The sequence below is a fragment of the Bidens hawaiensis genome, unplaced genomic scaffold, assembly GCF_021521415.1.
Source record: "Bidens hawaiensis isolate Kalapana, Puna unplaced genomic scaffold, B.hawaiensis_p1.1 tig00029060_1, whole genome shotgun sequence".
In the NCBI taxonomy this organism is placed as follows: Eukaryota; Viridiplantae; Streptophyta; class Magnoliopsida; order Asterales; family Asteraceae; genus Bidens; species Bidens hawaiensis.
Window position 1 is genome coordinate 55,138 of NW_027494791.1, and position 20,043 is coordinate 75,180.

The window sequence follows — 20,043 nt, forward strand, 5'->3', positions numbered from 1 at the left end:
AGGACCGCTGGTCTAAATGGTTCACTTGGGCGAGGTGGTGGGATAACTCATTTACCAGACACTACTATGAGAGGGAGACACATAATCAGAGATTCTTTCCTTAGAAGAGCTCATTCTCGTTCAGTTGGCTCCAAGTTTAGAGCATTTCCGCCAGGTGTTAGAATCGTTTCACGGGCCAGTTCAGAGACCTTCTCCTCCGATTCTCATGGGACAGAGGTGGGGGTTGTTGGTCAAGAAACGGGATCTATTGATCCGGTTAAGGACGAAGTGGCAAAGGCATTGGAGGTTGGTCTAAAAATCGGGGCCGACCTTGGTAACCATATGGAGCAACTAAGAGAGATTGTATTAGGCGAAGGTGAGAACACGGTTATCCAATGAATATAATCTCCATTAATTGTCGAGGGGCAGGTGAAATAAAAAAAGAGAATTGGATTCGCGGACTGAAAACTAGTCATGGGGCTCATTTCTTTGTAGTTCAAGAGATTAAGCTGGGTGAGTTAAAATGTAACAGGGTAAGCCGTTTTTGGGGTCGGTCTCTCTTCGAGTTCGAGTCGGTTGGTGCGGTTGGGAGATCAGGTGGCCTGTTATCTGTTTGGGACCCATCTTTTTTCAATAAAACAGGGATCATTAGAAATCGTAGGTTCCTGGTGGTGAGTGGGGTAATTAAATCCTCGACCACTATGATTAATGTGGTGAATATCTATGCCCCAAATGACGCAGTAGAACGGCGAGCATTGTGGTATACGCTGCTTTGTATTATAGGTGTTTTACCTGGTATGTGGATAATTGCAGGGGACTTCAATGAGGTCCGGGCCTCATCGGAAAGGCGCAACTCAGAGTTTTGTGCATCAAATGCAGCCGCGTTTAACCATTTTATAGAACAGGCGGGTTTGGTGGAGTATCAAATGGGGGGAGGTATGTTCACTTATGTATCGGATCGCGGGGATAAATTAAGTAAGTTGGATCGAATTCTGGTTTGTCGTGAGTTCATGAGTGGGTGGCCCTTGGCGTCCCTAACGGTGCTGGCTTAAGCCAGTTCTTTTAACTTCGATAGGTGTGAATGGTGGGCATTATCCATTCCGTTTTTTCAATTCATGGTTAAAGTTTCCTGGATTTGTGGAGTTTGTTGAGGCCGAATGTGGTAACTTTAGGTTCTCTGGCCCCGCTGATCTTGTTGTGTCTACAAAGCTGAGGTGGCTTAAGTCCAAAATTAAAAGATGGTTGGCAATATATAATAAAATTAGAGAAGGAGATTTACGTGAAAAAAAACAGAAATTACACTTGCTTGAGGCTGAGGCTGAGTCTAGACAATTGTTGCAAGAAGAATTGGAGGAACGGGGCCGTTGTATGAGGGCTGTGGAGGAATTTGAGTTTATTAGAATTAAAGATATTCAACAAAAATCAAGGGTCCGATGGGTGATGGAAGGGGATGAAAACTCAAGTTATTTCCATGGTATTCTAAACGCTAATATAATAAATAATATGTTACATGGTTTGTATATTGATGGTGTTTGGATGGATAACCCAACAGTTTTGAAGGATTTAGCGTTTAATTTTTTTTCTGAAAAAATTAAGGAACCTCTATACTCGAGACCTACCCTTTGTTGTCCGGGGCTTGCGGTGTTAGATACGGGAGAGGCGGAGGCGTTGGTAAAACCGTTTACTAGATTGGAAATAAAGTACGCGGTTTGGGACTGTGATGGAGACCGAGCACCGGGACCTGATGGATTTAATTTTATATTTTTGAAAAGGTTTTGGAGATGTTTTGAGGATGATTTTGTAAAACTATTTACAGAATTCTTTAATACCGGTTCGGTTAGTAACGGGTGTTTGTCATCTTTTATTGCACTTATACCAAAAGTAAAAGATCCGACAAGTTTGGGAAATTTTAGACCGATTAGCCTTATTGGGTGTATTAATAAAGTCATATCGAAAGTGTTGGTAAGGCGTCTAAAAACGGTTATCGGGAAGCTGATTTCGGATAAACAAACAGCATTTCTTTCAAAAAGGAGTATATTGGACGGGCCGTTGATGCTAAATGAGTTGGTGGCTTGGTTGCTTAAGTCAAAAAAACGGGGAATGATTTTCAAAGCGGACATAGAGAAGGCGTATGATTCCTTAAATTGGGGATTTCTTGATTCGATGTTGAGTCAAATGAATTTCCCTATTTTGTGGAGGAAGTGGGTTTTGGCAATCCTTTCGGCGGGTCGGTCATCAGTTCTGGTCAATGGACCTCCTACACCGGAATTTTCCTGTTCCCGGGGTCTAAGACAAGGTGATCCGTTATGGCCGTTTCTTTTTATTCTAGCTATGGAGGCTTTATCTGGGGTCATGAAAAGGGCAACGGATGAGGGTATTTTCCGGGGTTTGCAATGTGGTTGGAATGGGCCGACGTTATCACACTTGGTTTATGCTGATGATGTTGTCTTCGTTAGAGAATGGGTTGGGGAAAATGCGCGTAATCTGTGTCGGCTTCTCAGATGTTTTTATTTAGTGTCCGGTCTGAAAATTAATCTTGCTAAATGCGAGGTTTTTGGTACGTGTGTGAACCAGGTGGAAAAACAAGAAATGGCTGATATGTTCCGATGTCATGTTGGAAGTTTTCCTTTTAAGTACCTTGGTCTCCAAATAGGGGGGAACATGAATCTAATTAAATCTTGGGACCCACTGGTGGAGTTGTTCCAGAAAAGGTTGTCGACATGGAGGGCGAAAACATTATCGTTTGGTGGTCGGGCAGTTGCATTGAAGTCGGTCATGAACTCGCTACCCACCTACTATTTCTCACTCTTCCGGGCTCCGGATGGAGTTATTAAAAAACTTGAGAGATTAAGAAGGGTGTTTTTTTGGGGCGGAACAGAGGACAAAATGAAGATAAATTGGGTCGCATGGGAACGGGTAATGGCTCCTAGAGAATATGGCGGGTTAGGTTTCGGTTCACTTCGGGATATAAACTCGGCACTTCTTGCTAGGTGGTGGTGGCGGTTTAAAGGGGAACGTGAGGGGTTATGGAGAAGGGTAATTTGGTCAATCCATCACACTTCGAGAGCATGGCAGCCTATTCCTACTAAGTTATCTTTACTGGGCCCGTGGAAAATGGTAAAAAAACGCGGATGAATTAAGCTTAATAGGAATTAAGATGGATTATATGATGAAAATGATGATTAAAGATGGGAAAAAGTCCCTATTTTGGCTTGATTTATGGATTGGTGAGGAGATGTTATGCAACACATTTCCTTTACTGTTTAGGTTGGAACAATATAAGGAATGTTGTGTGGCAGACAGACTTGTGATGGTGAATGGGGAGTTATGCGGTGTTTGGGATTGGAGGCGTAGACTGGGGTCTATACAAGAGATAAATGAATTGTTTTTGTTGCTCCAGGTTTGTCAAAATGTGCAGCTTGGAGATGGTTTTGATAGGACATGCTGGTCCATTAATGATTCAAGTGATTTTTCTGTGGCTGGGTTGAAACAGAAGATCCAAGAGTTAACACAATCGACTCCAAACTACAGGTTCGTATGGAATAATTGGGTCCCGAGAAAGGTAGAAATTTTGGCTTGGAGAATTGAGTTGGAGAGGATACCAGTAATGACATTGTTGGCCAAGAGAAACATTGATGTGGGTTCGGTTTCTTGTCCGATGTGTGGTGATATGGATGAGTCGGTCGAACACCTTTTTGTGTCTTGCGGGGTGGCACATTTGGTGTGGCAGGCGATTTCGTCATGGTGTAGGATTCCAAGCATCTTTGCTCTCGACATTCATGATCTTTTGGATTTGTATAAACTTACTAATTTTCCAAAGCGTAAAGCAAAGATTTTTCATGCTATTTGTTTAGGGTCGATTTGGTGTCTTTGGAATGCAAGAAATGATTTGGTTTTAATGGCAAACCGGTTATGGTGGAACGCATAGTGGGGGAAATCAAGACGCTTGGTTACCTTTGGATAAAACATAGATCGGGTGAAACTTCATTATTGTGGGAGGATTGGTGTTTGTTCAAAGTGTAACCGGGTCGGGCGAGAATAGTTGTAATCGGGTGTTAAGGTCTATTTTGTGGGTGGTTGAGTCTAGTTTCTTGCTAGGCCATTGGTTGTATGTGTAATGGTTTTTTGTGTTTTGGGTTTTTTGGATTGTTTTGGTTTTTGGTCGATAAAAAGTGACCTGATAACCGACCCAATAAGGTCATGTTAATTAGCGTCAGCTGTTTGGTTATCGGGTTTATAAATGAATAAAAAATATTTTTTATTCACAAAATATCATTATGCTACTAAATATATATATATATCATAAAAATTCAAACATTATATGATAATAATGTTCAAAAGTCTCAAAACTAATTATAAAAAAGTATTTCAAATATGAAATACCAAATACTCCAAACCAAAACATATATATAAAGAAAAGGCAATATATGTTCGGGTTGTTTTTGGGATTTTTGTTAGAAAAAATGACCCGATATCCGATCCATCTAAGGTTTGGGTTGGTCGGGTTTGTATTATTCGGGTTCAGGTTTTTCAGGTTCGAGTGTTTTGGGTACGGATTAAAAACACACCCCTATAATGTATAGATTTTAATTATGACTCGTCTTGAACAAAAAAATTTGTGGAATCGAGTAAGTAAGGTGTTTTCAAGTGGATGAGGGTTCTAGTCTTGTGATGGGCAGTGAATTAGATTTAGGAGTTGGTTGAGAAGGTACGTGAATTTGAACTTTAAAAGATAAAAGCATTGGACCATTGCTTAACTCAGATTTATCGTTCGAAACAAACAACTATCAAAAACATGTTAGTTTAAAACAAATGTGAAAGAGTTAGCTCCACTCATTACCATTATTGTCTTCAACTCCTAAGATGTGTCGCCATTGATGCGCCACCATTGTCGCCCTAACACCACCATTGCAATTGTTATTGTCGCAAATATTGCCTCTATCATCATCATCATCATCATCATTGTCGTTTCCATCACCATGCACCTGCAACAACCACCAACACTAGGGATGGCAAATGAAAGGGCGTTGGTAATCTCATGCCCGTTCCATTTGCAACACCATGTCCCAAACCATGCAGATTATCCGTCAGGTATTTGTCGGATAATTACCCGTCTAATATCGGGCATACCGCGGGTATCGGGTATACCCGTTGGAATTTTCAAGCACATTTTTATCTTTATAATTCTTTTGTCTTTTATCATGCAAAAATTATTACAAATTAAATATAATACATTCCATATAAATAAATAATATCATTATAATTTTTATATAGTTGTTATATACATACTTCGCAACCTACACAATACAAAGAATTTTTCGGGTAAACGGGTATACGTTTTCGAGTAATCAGGTCAGGTATCATCTGATCCAATACCCGTGAAAATTTTTACATACCTGACCCATACCCATCGGGTTTCGAGTATACCCGTCCCATTTATTTCGGGTTTCGGGTATACCCGTCAGGCTTGGGCTTTTTTACCATCCCTAACCAACACCAGCTCTTCAACATTAACATCATTGACCTATCACCCAACCTGCTTGATCAAACTACTCTTAATAATTGCTTAGTTGGCAAAATGAACGTGCACACACCAACAGATTTCAACCGGTTTTCACTTGGAACTCAATCAATGTTTATATGTTCAATTGCATATCGATTCATTAGCTTGTAACTGAACCGACAACAACTTCTTGTTTAACAGGTCGAACCGGTAGATCAATTTTTTTAAAAAAACTTGCCAAATGGTTCGTTTATAATTTCTTTCAGCCCCACACCATTAAGTTTTTCTATATATAGAAGGCCAACTTTAGATCTTGTTTTTGGTCTCTAGATTCACTAAAATTTATAAACAAATACATATGTACAATGTCAGTCAATATATAATAAATGTGGTGAAGATCTTTAAAGGAAGAATACAAATAGAAAATACAATAAAGGCTACCAATTGAATATATGAATCTTAAAAGGGGAAAAGTGCATGAACATAGGTAGGGAAGGTGTATATGTGTAGTTGTGCAAGCCCCGTGTCCACTATACAAAAAGAGAATACTTGAATACATTTTATATCATTTTTAATCATTGTAACAAAATAGAAATCAATATAATACTCTTTAGATCGGCCGTCAGTGTTGTCGATTCTAACTTGACTTTTTTATAAATTCAAGTATAAGAAGATTATTATTATTATTATTATCATTATTATTATTATTATTATTATTATTATTATCATTATTATTATTATACAGTAATAACTTAAAGGAAAAAAAGGTTCACATGTAAAGTCAGAATCCACCAATGTCATTAAAAATTGATTGTTGGGAGTTTGGAGTTGGATTGAGTTGTGGAAAGTTGAAAGGAAGAGGAAGAATAGTCAACCCATGAACGGCGTTTGGACTCATTCGTTCGGTTAAGATTCAAACCTTAAAAGTGTGTGCTTAGCAATTATAACAAGTTGGGGGTAGGGGTGTCCAAAATGCCCGAACCCGATTAACCCGACCCAACCTGAACCCAAATAAGCTAATTAGGGTCGGGTTAATTGGGTCAAAAAATATTAATCGGGTCCCGTATAACCCGAATTTTTAATAGGGTTGGGTTTCGGGTTTAATTTTGAAAAATAATCGGGTTTCGGGTTAACTCGAATAACCCGATTGGTGATGATACTTTACTTCAAATACAATAATAAAAGTGTGAAATAAGCACAATATTGAAAGTTTTATGGAGGAGTTAATTATTCTTCTACTTCTTCATGAACCGTTAGACTGGAAGTTCTTTTAAAATAAACGAACGAACATGAACAATTGTGTTACTCGTTCATCTATGTTCGTGATCACTCATTTATGATCATTCATTTAAGCTTGTTTACGTTCTTTCATGTTCGTTCACATATTAATAGAAAATTATTAAATATTATTTGCAATTAGAAATTATATCACCATAATATGTTTATATTTTAGTTCATTTAAATGCTTTCAATTATGTTCGTTTATGTATGTTTGCGTTCGTTAATGTATTTATATGTTCCTTCAAGTTCGTTTATCTTTGTTTAATTGTGTTCATTTATGTTCGTGAACCAACCTTTTCGTTTAGATTTTAAATGAACGATCATAAAAAAACACTAACATGTTCATTTTTTAACGAACGAACATGAACACAAATATTTGTTTGATTAAGTGTCCGTGATCGTATTCGTTTAAAGTTAAACGAACAAACACGGGCACGCCTTTGTTCATCTACGTTCGGCTCGTTGACAAGCCTATATGTAATTATAAGATAAATACTTGTGAAATAAATTGAAAATTGAGTGGAATGAGAAATTTTGCAACCCACGAGTTACAAACATAAAAATCAACTTCAAATTATAAAGTAACATGGTCAACCCGATTAACCCGACTAACCCGAACCTTAATAGGGTCGGGTTTCGGGTTAGATATTTAAGAAAAACCTGACTAACCCGACCCAATTAACCCGAAACCCGATCAGGTTAAACCGATTAACACCCTTAGTTGGGGGTAAGTTTGACTTGTTTATACAACCACTAGTTGGGTCTAGTGGTAAGGTGTATCACCCATATATGCCTTACAATCAAATGGTTGTGGCCTTGTGGGTAATAGTCTCAATTGTAACATGAGTGAAAGGTGGAAAAGATTAGTTCAAAAAAAAGTTTGACCTGTTTATTCTATAAGTTACTTTGAGTTGTGTTTTATATAAGTATATCTAACCGTTTAAGTGTGTCGAATGAGTTGAAAAGCATACGTATTGAAATGCGTAACGCCTTCTAATTCGTTTTAGAGAAAACGTATAAGTTATAAGTGCAATGATTAAGGATGTAGACGAACCGAACAATCAATTAATATAAATTACTAACACAAGCAATATTATGTTCGTATGGTTGAATGACCAAACACGAATACTCATTCATTCATTTAAGTTCGGTAAATTGTTAATTCATGCATATTTGTTCACACACAAACAGCATGTACTTTAATATTTAATTTCAATAAGGCATTCATACTAGAACAAAATAAAAGTATACAAATTATATAAAATGTCGCTTGATAGTTGGCTCAATGATTAAACTTATATAAATGTCAATGAAGTCAATTTAGAGAAAATGGTGTAGTGATTAGACTTGTATAAAAGGTCACTTAGGCATGAAGTAAATTTAGGTTATGTGTGGTAATGAGACTACAAAATAGATGAGTTTTTGTCTTTAGGGTGTAATAGTTTTGTAGTCCAATGTATACACATATATAGAGGTGCACAAATCGGGTTCAAATGGAAAACCCGAACCGGTTCCAAACCGGGTTTTTCACACCGGGTTGTAAAATGGCACCGGTTCCAATCAAGAACCGGTTCGGTTCCCGACCCGAACCGATGCCCAGATATGCGAACTTTTAAGAACCGGGTAGGGTATGAACCGGAACCGGTTTTTACGTAAAAACCGGTTCCACCGGTTTTTTTTGAAATTTAAATATTAGAGCCGTTAGGAACCGGTTCCAACCGCTATATAGCCGTTTTTGACCGTTGGAACCGGTTTTTTAACTATAAATAGGTTATTTTCTTACTATAAATAGCAAGGTTTGTTTGTTTACTTGTTAAACCACTTCCAAAACTATAAAACACACTCCAAACCACAATTAACCTTAAACCGACAACAAATGGCAACCAATGATGACGTTGTTATGGTGATCGAAACAACAAGATGCCCCGATGTTTGGGTTCATTACGATTTGTGTCTCATGACCGACTCACATGAGTTGGCACGTTGCAAATATTGCTCGAAGTTTCTTAAAGCAGGGTCCAACTCGACATTACGAAAACATACGAATAAGTATTGTCGAGAGAAAAGAAGATTGGAAGCTAAAAAAACGGAAGTGGGAGAGTCGTCCGGCTCTACAACCCAAAAATAAGTATTCCCGGATTAAAACGACGGACTTTGTTTTTTATGTTTTAGTTGTTATGTTTAGTATCGTTTATGTTTTAATAATGTTTGTAATAGTTAGTTCTTAAATAAATAAAATGTTCGTCGTTATTAAAAAAGTAACAAAAATTAATCATGAGTAACAAAAGTAATTATAATAAAACAAATCAAAACTAAATATTAGTTGAACAAGTTACAAATAATTTTACCAAAACAAATAATTACAACTCTTCTTCGTCTTCATTCTCGTCTTCACCCTCGTCTTCGTTATCGGAAGAAACCCCGTCCTCCGCCTCCTCATCATGAATATGACGCTCTATTGGTATTTCGTCTTCAAAGTTCGCCTTGTGTTGTACACGATCCACCGCATCCAAATGGTCCTTTAGGCAAATGCAAACCTCTAGAGACTCGGGAGTTAGTTTTGTTCTTCGCATAGATAACACCCTCCCACTAAGAGAAAAAACCGATTCAGAAGCAACCGTTGAGGCTTGTACGGCAAGCAAATCACGAGCCATGGCGGATAGAATGGGAAATTCGTTTTGTTTACCTTTCCACCAAGCCAACAAATCAATATTGCGAATTTCGTCGACCGTTGCGCCCTCAACATAGTTTGCTCCACTATATCGACCAAGTTCGCTACTTGGTGTGTTTCCTCTTTGCCTCTTAGATGCCGATTCACGAATCCCATTCATCAAGTTTATAAGTGGGTCATTGCACGGCCTACCAGTTGTTGTTTTTTCACAAAAGACGATCTCGTGCTTGGACCATACATTTGAAAATAATGGTCATAAAGGTCTTGAAGGTTTTTGTTGAACTTGTCCTTCGCTTCCGTCGACAACTTCGGGTCAATCTCGTGCATACCTAAGTTGTCGAATATTTCCTCAATCGTTGTTTCAACCCCATTAACATTCCAATAGGGGTTTAATGCGGCGGCACAAGTAAAGACCGGCGGTATGATTTCAAAATATTTTATAAACTTTTCTTTCATCACCGCAACAATATTTTCGAAGAGTTTGTTCTTCTCCGCAAAGCTTTTAAAAACACAAGACATATAGTACAATTCTTGCAAAACCCAACAACTAGTAGGGTAATAGACTCCTGATAATTTTGTTGTTGACTTTTTGAACACATCAAGATACTCCAACAAATAACCGACTTGGACCCAAACACTTTCCGGAAACATATCGGCCTCGCGTTCTTCAACAAGATTGTTATGAAAAGCTTGTAAAGTTTGGCGTTGGGCAAAAGCACACTTTAACATATGACAAGTTGAGTTCCAACGGGTTGGAACGTCCCAATTCGGCCCCAAATACTTTCTTTCAATCGACTTGCAATAGTTCTTATATTCAAGATGTCTTCTTTTACCACTTTTGAAGACATCTTGTAACATAAGTCTAAAGTATTTTAAATCATCACAAATGTGTTCATTGTCAAGACCTATTTGAACAACCAAGTTGATGATATGTGCAACACATCGGACAAGAAAAAAATCCCCGAAACAAGGTGGTGAATATTTAATGATAAATTTTTCAGCCGCCTTAGTATTGTTTGAAGCGTTGTCAAACGAAATCGAAAATATTTTATTTCTCAAGTTGTAAGTCGTTATAACTTCATCAAGTAATTCAAACAATTTTTCGGCGGTATGTGGGAACGGGAAGTTTTCAAAAGCGATGGTGCGTTTCATCAATTGCCATGTCACCGGATCAACCCAATGAGCGGTGACACATATGTATGATTCGGGCAACCCGTGTGGTGCCGACCAAACATCGGTAGTTAAACTAACCATGGCTTCTAAAGAATGAAAAGACTCGATTAACTCTTTTTTAGCACACTCCCACAACCTGATACAATGACGTCTTAAGGTAGTACGACTTACATGTGTGTATCTCGGTTGTAGAGTTTCGCGAATCAACGACGTCAACTCCGGGTCATCAAAGTGGTTAAACGGCAAACCTCGTTGAATAACGAACTTTGCCATTCTATCTTGAACTTGAGTCGTGTTGTAACGAAATAGTGTACCATCTTTACCCAAGTCAATTTGATCGGTCGCGCCAATCCCTTTCAACGCCTTGCAATATGGCTTCTCGATGTGCTTTCTCAAAGTAGAGTTGGAATCGTGCTTTAATATTGAACCACATAGTTTGCAACGAGCTTTTTGATAACCTTCGTCATCCACAATCAAATCCCAATTCTTCCATATGTCTTGGTTGCGGTTATGGTTGACTACCGTAACAACCCTTGGGTCCTCCGTAACATGAACGGGGGCAACAAAAACACTCTTCTTAGCCTTGTTGTTAGTTTTTTTGATGGGTGCCATAATAATATTTAGTTGGATGGTCGGGTAAAGGAACGGGTTTGCTAAAGGAGTAGTATTTTAGTTTGTTTTTGAGTTTGGTGGTGAAACAAGTAATGGAAACAAGTTATATATAGGTTTGGACATCAAAATCCGGTTCCAACGGCTATATTACCGTTGGAACCGGTTCCAACGGATCTATTGTCTCAAAAACCGGTTCCAACGGCTATATTACCGTTGGAACCGGTTCCAACGGCTAATTGGTGTCTAAAAAACCGGTTCCAACGGCTATATTACCGTTGGAACCGGTTCCAACGGATAGTTTGACTTTTGTTTGACCCTTCAAAAAATACCCGTCGGAACCGGTTTTTCCGGATACGAACCGAACCGGTTCCAATTAAGAACCGGGTAGGAACCGGGTTGGAACTGGTACTGACATACAAATAGGAGAACCGGGTACGATTTTCGGGTACAAAAATACCCAAACCGGGTATTGTTCCAACCGGGTTGGAACTGGAACCGGTTCTGGTTCGGTTCCACCAGTTAGGTTCCGGAACCGGTTTTTTTGTGCACGTCTACACATATATATACCACACCCAATCCATTATAATAATAATAAAATCAAAAAGGAAGAACAACGACAAATACCTTGCCCCCCTGTCACCCCACAATTCAGGGGGGGCGGTGTTCTCGCCGGAGTTCGCCCAAAATCGCCCTAAGACTACGCCCATTACGGGTGGCCTTATAGAAAACGGTGTATTTCAAAAGTATGATAGATTGCCGTTTAGAAAAATATATAAAAATAAAAACTATAGGATAGATTGCCGTTCAAAAAAGTAAATATTATATATATTGCAACGTTTAGTATCTCTTACGATTCTTTTATGAGAAGTTATAATTCTTTGGTGTGTGATCATCTATAGTCGCAGTTTTATCTATATTATATAGAATACATAAGTAATAAATAGTAGAATACATTCCAAATAAGATGAATAAAAAGTGTTTCTAGACCACCAAACCCGACCGAACTGACCTGTTACATAACACACTAATTTTGCCACTTATTTCATCAGTTTCTTCCATAACCATACACAATTGCACAAGGTTTACAAAACAAAATTATCATCTCAACAGCTTTAGGGTTTATACTAATTGGGATACAAACGAATGTTTGGATCCCAGAGCGAACAGAACTCGGATTCACAAATCAACAGTAATCCTCCAAACTTTAATGCACTTTCCAACTCATGATTGATGAAGAACTTAATGTACAAAAACAAACCTCAATAAAACAAAAATACCTTAATTTATATGGCTAATTGTATCTGTCTGGGTCCCAGCAGATTCTTCTCTCTGTAACTTATTCCGTCTGCACCAACAAAGATATTCTGGGACCGGCCCATCATCTCCCACGACCCATGAATGCAAAGCAACAGCATCGAGAGTCATTCGTTCAATAGGATCTGATATTAAAACCGTTTTCATTATTAATATTTTAGAAATTATTACTGAAAGAACATAACTTTTGTAATCACATTCATAGTATCATTGAAAAAAATGCATTTTTTTCACAAAGTGTTTTGGATCAACTGAACTTGCCAAACCGACACGCTTCAAGCTGAGATCAAAAATGTAGTTATTTTGACCTGTTAACCAACCCACAGAACTAGACCATTTTGCCACCTCTACTTACTAGTCCAGGAGTGTGAATTTCTGACACGACACGAACCAAACACGAAATTCGCGGGCTTGAGTCTGGTATAAATGGGTTCGGGTCAGTTTCGGGTCAAACCCAAAAACCGACCGCTCAACCCAACAGGTTTGCTGTTAACCATTTAACCCATTAATTATTTTTATTTTTATTTTTTTTAAATGTGTTTTATGTAATAAATTATATTAGTTGGGTGTCTTACGCCAGAGTTTAATTTTTTGCAGGGAAATGAAAAAGACTTCAAAATTAATATGCAACTGTTTAATATAAATTTGTACTTGTTATTGTAAAAACTAAAGAACTTTTGGGTCAAAAGGGGTTATATTCGGGTCAACCATGAATATGTGTGTTGTGTTTGGGTTCGTGTCGGGTTGGAGCCGCAAACACGATCCATTTAACACCCCTAGTTACAACCATCCGAAAACAATAAGGAGGTTTCTTTTTCGGGTAAGATGAAGGATATGAAGGATAAAGATGTCTCCTTTGTCCCAAAGAAATGATATGCAGTTTGACCACCAGTCAAATCAATTACTTCTGGTCTCCATATAAAGTTTGACCAAAGGTCAAAGGGCAAACAGGTTACTGTTTTACTTTTGAAAAATGTATAAAGATAATCATATCACATTACCACCTGTAAGGCCTTAGAACATGTAACTATAAGTCTAAGATGCTTGCCTTTTAGTTCAAAAAGGAAAATGTGCAGTTTTGACTAAAAGGTCAAACCAATTATTGTCCATAGTCAGATCATTATGATCATTTTCAAACACAACACTAACTAGTAATTTTTAAGGAACATTTTAAGAACAAAATTCATTAATTTTATGAAACTTAAAGGGAAAACAAAGACTAACCTTTGCAAAGAAGCCCCTCAATAAGGTCCTTGAGGGAGGGGTTCAAATTGTCAGGGAGAAAGACATCATTATTAAGAATCTAGGAAATAGAACATCAAATTGTTAAACAAAACCACTAAAAATAATATATAAGTTTTAGATAAAATTGACCAAAAAGCAACTATTAAAACGTGATAAAACTTTCACACCTTATCGTATGTATCTTGTAGTGTATCTCCAAGAAAGGGATATTGTCCAAATATCATGCAGTGTAAGGTAACTCCAACCGCCCATGTATCCGCAGTTTTGCCATGATAACTTTTTCCTATTATTAAAAAAACTGAGAATCAACGTGTTGAAACTTTATAAAATATCCAAGGGTGCTTGGATGCGTACTTTCATAGTGATTATGAGATATTGAATGATCATAATAAGATAATCACTCGTATAAAAGAGAGTAGGAAACAGTATTTGAATGTGTTTGGAGTTGTAAGAATTAGATAATCAAATGTAGGGGGTGCGCACGGGTGGCTTTTGAGTTTTGGGTTCAAACCAAAAGTTCGGTATTTGAGTTTTTGAAAACCGTTCGGTATCGGTTTTTCGGGTTTGGGTTTGAATTCGATTCTGATTTTTATCATTTGGGATTGAAATTTTTGAACTGGAAAAATATTGACTAGATAATGAATTTAGGCTGAAAACTTTGGGCTAAATCTTTTTGTGAACTATTGGCTAGTTGATTATTATACATTTAGATTAAAATATATGGGTTATAATAATAATATTTATTAAATTCTTATAAATTACATAAAAATCAAAATAAGAAATGAAAATCAATAAATTCGGTTCAGTTAAGTTTCTTGGGTTTAGTTACCATAACCAAAAATTCAGTCTTTACGAAAATATATAACCAAACGGTCCTTGTCGCTTGGGTTCGTTTTCTTTCGGTTTTGGATTGTTTTTTTGGTTTATGCACACACCAAATCAGATGTTAGTGTTTAGCAAATTATCGAAGAAACAAATAAATACAACTTTATGAAATGGACATAAAAGACTCATAAGTATAGATGAGTAGTTTTACTTTACTGTTAGATTATCAATTTTGTTGCAGTTGGTATGAAACTGACTTACGTAACCGATAATCAGAAGCAGAATTTGTTTACTTGATTTCCAAATAAAGAAATCTAATTAATTTTGTAAAAGCAAATCCAAACACCCCACAAAAACCTTGAAGTCAATGGAGAACCACTGACCTAGACAACACTCAGGAGCAGTGAAAACAGGTGTCCCAGGGGACCGGCGAAGCATGTCGTTTTCATCCTAATAAATAAGAAAATTGATATAACACGATTAATATATAATAAAAATATAGCCATGTGGGCAGATCATGTATGGAAAAAATGCATAACAAAATCTAATACGTTCATATAATCAGATATTTGTTACCTTAAAAAAGGTAACAATTTATAGTGGAGAGAACCGAATTTGGATTAGAAATTCACCAAAAAAAACGTTTACATACCCTTGTAAACGAGCCGAACGAACATGAATGGTGTGTGTTTATGTTTGTTCCCTTAACTTTAACCAAACATGATTGAGCGCAAACACTTCACGAATGAAGTTTTCTTGTCCATGTTTATTTGTTAAGAAAATTGAACTTATTCATGCGTGTTTACGTTCGCTCATTAACAGCATAAACGAACGGTTCACGAAAACAAACGTGCATAACTGAACATAGATGAGCGAACATAACCGAGCTAAAACAAATTAAAAGTGAATGTGAACGACAATGCATTGGACCCAAAAATTTATTAAAACTAGGCAAAATTGATACAGACCTAAACAATTTGAATAAATATATTAACGAATGAACTTAAACAAACATAAAATGAATGCAAATGAACGAACATAAATACATTTAAATTAACGAACGTTCACAAACATAGATGAATGAACAAGACATGTGCTCATGTTCTCTCGTTTAACAAAATAAACAAAACTTTTGTTCAGATTCATTTGTTTATTACATAAACAACTGCTCGATTCATTTACATGCCTATATTTACATTTTGAGGAGAACTCAAAAAGGAAAGCGTGTGGTTTTTTGTTTTAAGAGAGTTTCACTGTCTCATATTTTAAAATATACTATATTTTATTTAAAAGAGAACCGTGAAAAGAGAAGCAGTAATTACCTCAAAAACCTGGCTGACACTGAAATCAGCAATCTTCACTGTGCCGGTAGCAGTAATCAGAAGATTATCAGGTTTAATATCTCCATGAACAATATTCTGAGTTTCAAAAAGAAAAGAATATTATAAACAAATAAAGAAACTAATTTATTAAGGTGGGGTCATACTGGAAGGAAAAAAGAAACAATTCCCGTGTTCCAAAATAATGCAACATTTAACTAAACGTATAAATGAAGTCAATTTTATAACCATTAATTCAAATATCTAAAATTCATTGAATGCTATGAACATTTAGTGATCATTAATGAATGAAAAAAGTTTGTTTTTGTATATTATTTGGAACTGCGGAAATATTGTAATTACTTGATTAACCAATTAAAAAAGACAGTTTTTAGAATAAAGATTTGTACATGAGAATGGAGATATATCAATCCAGAAACTATATCACGCAAATATCTCCTTGCAACATTTTCTCCTAGGCCACCTGAGGGTCCCGCACCCTCAAAGACCCACTTGCCTTCGACATATTCAAGAACTGAAATAATAATTATAATAAAAAGAACTAAGAATAATGTTTTTAAAAAAGAGATATGGAGAGGTTAATATGGTACATACCCATGTAAAAGTGATCTGTGTTGGGATCATTAATCACCTCAACAAGATTCACTATATTAGGATGATCTAACATTTTCATAATTAAGACCTGCAAAAGTAAATTAAAAAATAAATACGTATATAAATAAAGACACGATTGCATATATTACAGACGATAAAAGTGTACACAAATGGCAATAATATACCTCACGAAGAACATCAGTCATGGCTGTCTCAGATGGGGCAACTCGTAGCTTTAATAAATGAGACTTATGGAAAGCCTGCATTAACAACCATTCAATATTTTCCATATTTTGTATTTTCCCATATATCTCCATGACCACAAAAAATGTTGTGTTTACAATTTAAGAAAATAATCACACGCCGAAATATCTCAGGTTGACTGTTGTTGATTGATTTTCAAAATTGAGCCATACGTTCAACGGTTAAAGAACCATTTGAAAAAAGTAGCACCCTAATTATAGTATAATACCATTTAAAAAATAATGCTTCTGAAGCAAATTAGGTTATTGGTTTTTACACTAAAAAAAGTACCTTAATAGCATAATGCTTTCCATCAGCCTGGCTTCTGTAAAGGACCTATAAAACATACAAGTCAAAGTCAAATGATTGTGGATTTTTCTACTTTCTTGTTTGAAGTTGGAATAAATAATTACCACTTTGCCATAGCTACCAGAGCCAATTTTATGCTCGCGAACATACTCATTAACCATCTTGTTCCCATTCTCATCCTAAAACAAGTAAAAAAAGTTTTTAAAACTTGTCAAATTCAACGATCAAACACTTTCATCAACTGGTATTATATAGAACTAGTGTTATTTTTTTTTTAAATATCACCTCTGTCCGTACAACTTTGTGTGTTTCTTTAACAGGGAACTCCCTGCAAATCAAACCGTTTTCTGTTCTGTAAACAAGAATCTCTTGAGAGGTTTTTGCAGGGTTTATAAACTCCTCATGGTCTGTTTTTTCATTATCTGTCATGTGACTCATGTTGTCACAATATGAATTATTATCCTCTTCTTCTTCTTCATCTTCTTCTTCTTCAACCTGTTGATTCATCAACAGTCCCTGCAACACATGATTTCCCGGAATACCCCCTTCTAAACTTGGCCTTAAATTCTTCTTTTGTTTCTTCGCAAATGAAAATCCAAAACAACCACAACACCCCATCTCCATTTAACCTGCAGTGTTCCTGTATCAACATTGAATACTTTAATTAACCACAATCTAACACATGGGCCACCCAAATATAAGAATATATTAAGAAATAATATAGGCATTGACTTTTGATTCCAAGCGTGTTGGTTTCAACTTTCAATGACACATGCTATAATTTTAATTATTAATTTATGTTTTAATTGTTATACATAATAACAAAACGTATATTATCAAACAAGCGAAAGTTGCATTCAATTCAATTTGATTAAACTGAATTCAATAGAGCTGACCTAAAAACTCATGAAGATGGAGACAATCAAGCCCTAACAAATCTTCTATTATTCGTATGAACAAATAGCATATTAATCAAACAAGTCAAAGCTGGATTCTATTTAATTCAATTCATTTCAATCCAATCATGCTAACCTATAAACTTATGATGAAAGAGACAATCAAACCCTAACTAATCTGCAATTATGCATATGAACAAAGAGTATATTCAATCATCAAACAATTGAAAGCTATATTTTATTCAATTCGATTCGATTGAATTCAATCATGCTAACCTATAAACTTACGGGGCACGAGGAAATCAAGCCCTAACTCATCAGCTACTATGCATATCAGCAAAGCATATATTCAATCAAACAAGTCAATTCAATCATATTGACCAATCAATCCAGCCCTAACTAATCCGCTATTATGCATATTCAATCAAACAAGTGAAAGCTGGATTCTTTCAATTCAATTCAATGATGCTGACCTAATAAACAGTTATGAGGAAGCCGTAACTAATAATAATCTGCTAGAACTCCAACGGATGCCACTCAGCAAAATGAAACAAGCAGTTGATGAAATAAACACCGCTACGGTTCAACGTCACCAACATCTCTTAATTTCCAGTTTTCCTGAATCAAATCACTTACAACTCAATCAATTGAACTATAACACAAATTCAATCCATAATCAATCACAAATAATAATAATAATAATAATAATAATAATAATAATAACAATAATAATAATAATAATAATTACCTTGTTAATCAAAATTAGGGCACGGAATTAGAAGACGATGATGATTTGGAATCTGACTAATTGAATCGGAAGGAAGCGATTGATTATAATTAGAATGATTTGAAGTTAAATAACGATTGATTAATTAATTTGCTGGAGATAAAACATATAATAATTATATGTATATTTGTGCATTGCCTGCCATGTGAGGTAAGAGAGAACAAGGTTGGGGACAGAGGGTGCAAAGTTGAAAACAAGATTCTTGTTGGACATATATATATATATATAGCCTATTATTAAATTATTAATTATTAATATTATTATTTATTTTTTGTTTATTTTCCTAAAATGTTTTTAAAAAATATCTTAATCTTATCTTAATATGAAATTAAAATAAGACAAAATGTAGGTTTTCAGATGACAGTAATGTAGAATTTGACGTATTTGTGTATGTGTTAAGATTGTTTAAAATAAGAAATACGAGCCGTACAAATACTAAGGACACGTTTTTAAATGAGAATCGTATATGTTGTTGGATATGTAAGATAAAAAAGTTTGAGTTTAATATTTTTGTAAGCAATTGGAATGTAATCAATACTAGAAGGATGCGTCCATTTTAGAATCTAAAGAATCTTGAGGTAATATCCATTTTATTAAGGATGACACGTATGTTGTGAACAATAATCTTAATAAGAGTTGTAGTAGAAGAGTATTTTATTAGCTAAATTTTGTCATGTGTCCATTAGTTTTCATGAAATGTTATAATATGAGAAGTGATTGAAAAATGGCTTGATTTGTGGGTAAGTGTATTGCCTGGATCTCTTGCAATCATTTGGAAACTCTAGTAATTGACTTAATTATCGTGTATGAGAATGACCCTCACATGTTATTCTTAGATCGTCAACAACACAAGAGGTTAAGGTCGCCTGCATGTTAACCTCCCTGCCCCTCCTGCTTCCATGAACCAACGACTTTGCATGACTTTCCTTTCTTCTACCCATTTATACTCTTATAGCCATGCATGTATTCTCCCCCAAACCTTCCCTGTCCATAATAGTACCACCTCTCCTTGCTCTCTCCATTTCACGTTTACAGTATGTTGAGCTCAACAACCCCAACTATAGATGTCTTACTCTTCCTATCGTTTCTTTTCATGTTACATGATTGAATGGTTACACGTGCGTTAAGATTTTTTATTATAAAACATGGTCATATATAATTAAACGATGATGATTGAGATCATAACTATGAATAATTACCTTGATCATCATAACTGGGACAAGAATGTAAAAGATAATAATCGATAACTTTATTGATTATGGTGATTGAAT

General features: G+C 35.9%; 1 protein-coding gene across 1 annotated transcript; it reads right to left on the reverse strand.

The window, feature by feature from the left end:
- Positions 1-12,153: 12,153 nt before the first annotated feature.
- LOC143578187 (serine/threonine-protein kinase GRIK2-like) lies at positions 12,154-17,717 on the reverse strand. The gene is made up of 11 exons (XM_077061850.1): positions 17,375-17,717; positions 17,194-17,268; positions 17,072-17,116; positions 16,723-16,797; positions 16,538-16,625; positions 16,333-16,457; positions 15,926-16,021; positions 14,987-15,053; positions 13,946-14,061; positions 13,758-13,836; positions 12,154-12,658 (listed from the first exon to the last, which is right to left on the reverse strand). The coding sequence occupies exons 1-11, from the start codon at positions 17,711-17,713 to the stop codon at positions 12,498-12,500; spliced, it is 1,266 nt and encodes a 421-aa protein (XP_076917965.1). The 5' UTR covers positions 17,714-17,717; the 3' UTR covers positions 12,154-12,497.
- Between the last annotated feature and the right edge of the window lie 2,326 nt (positions 17,718-20,043).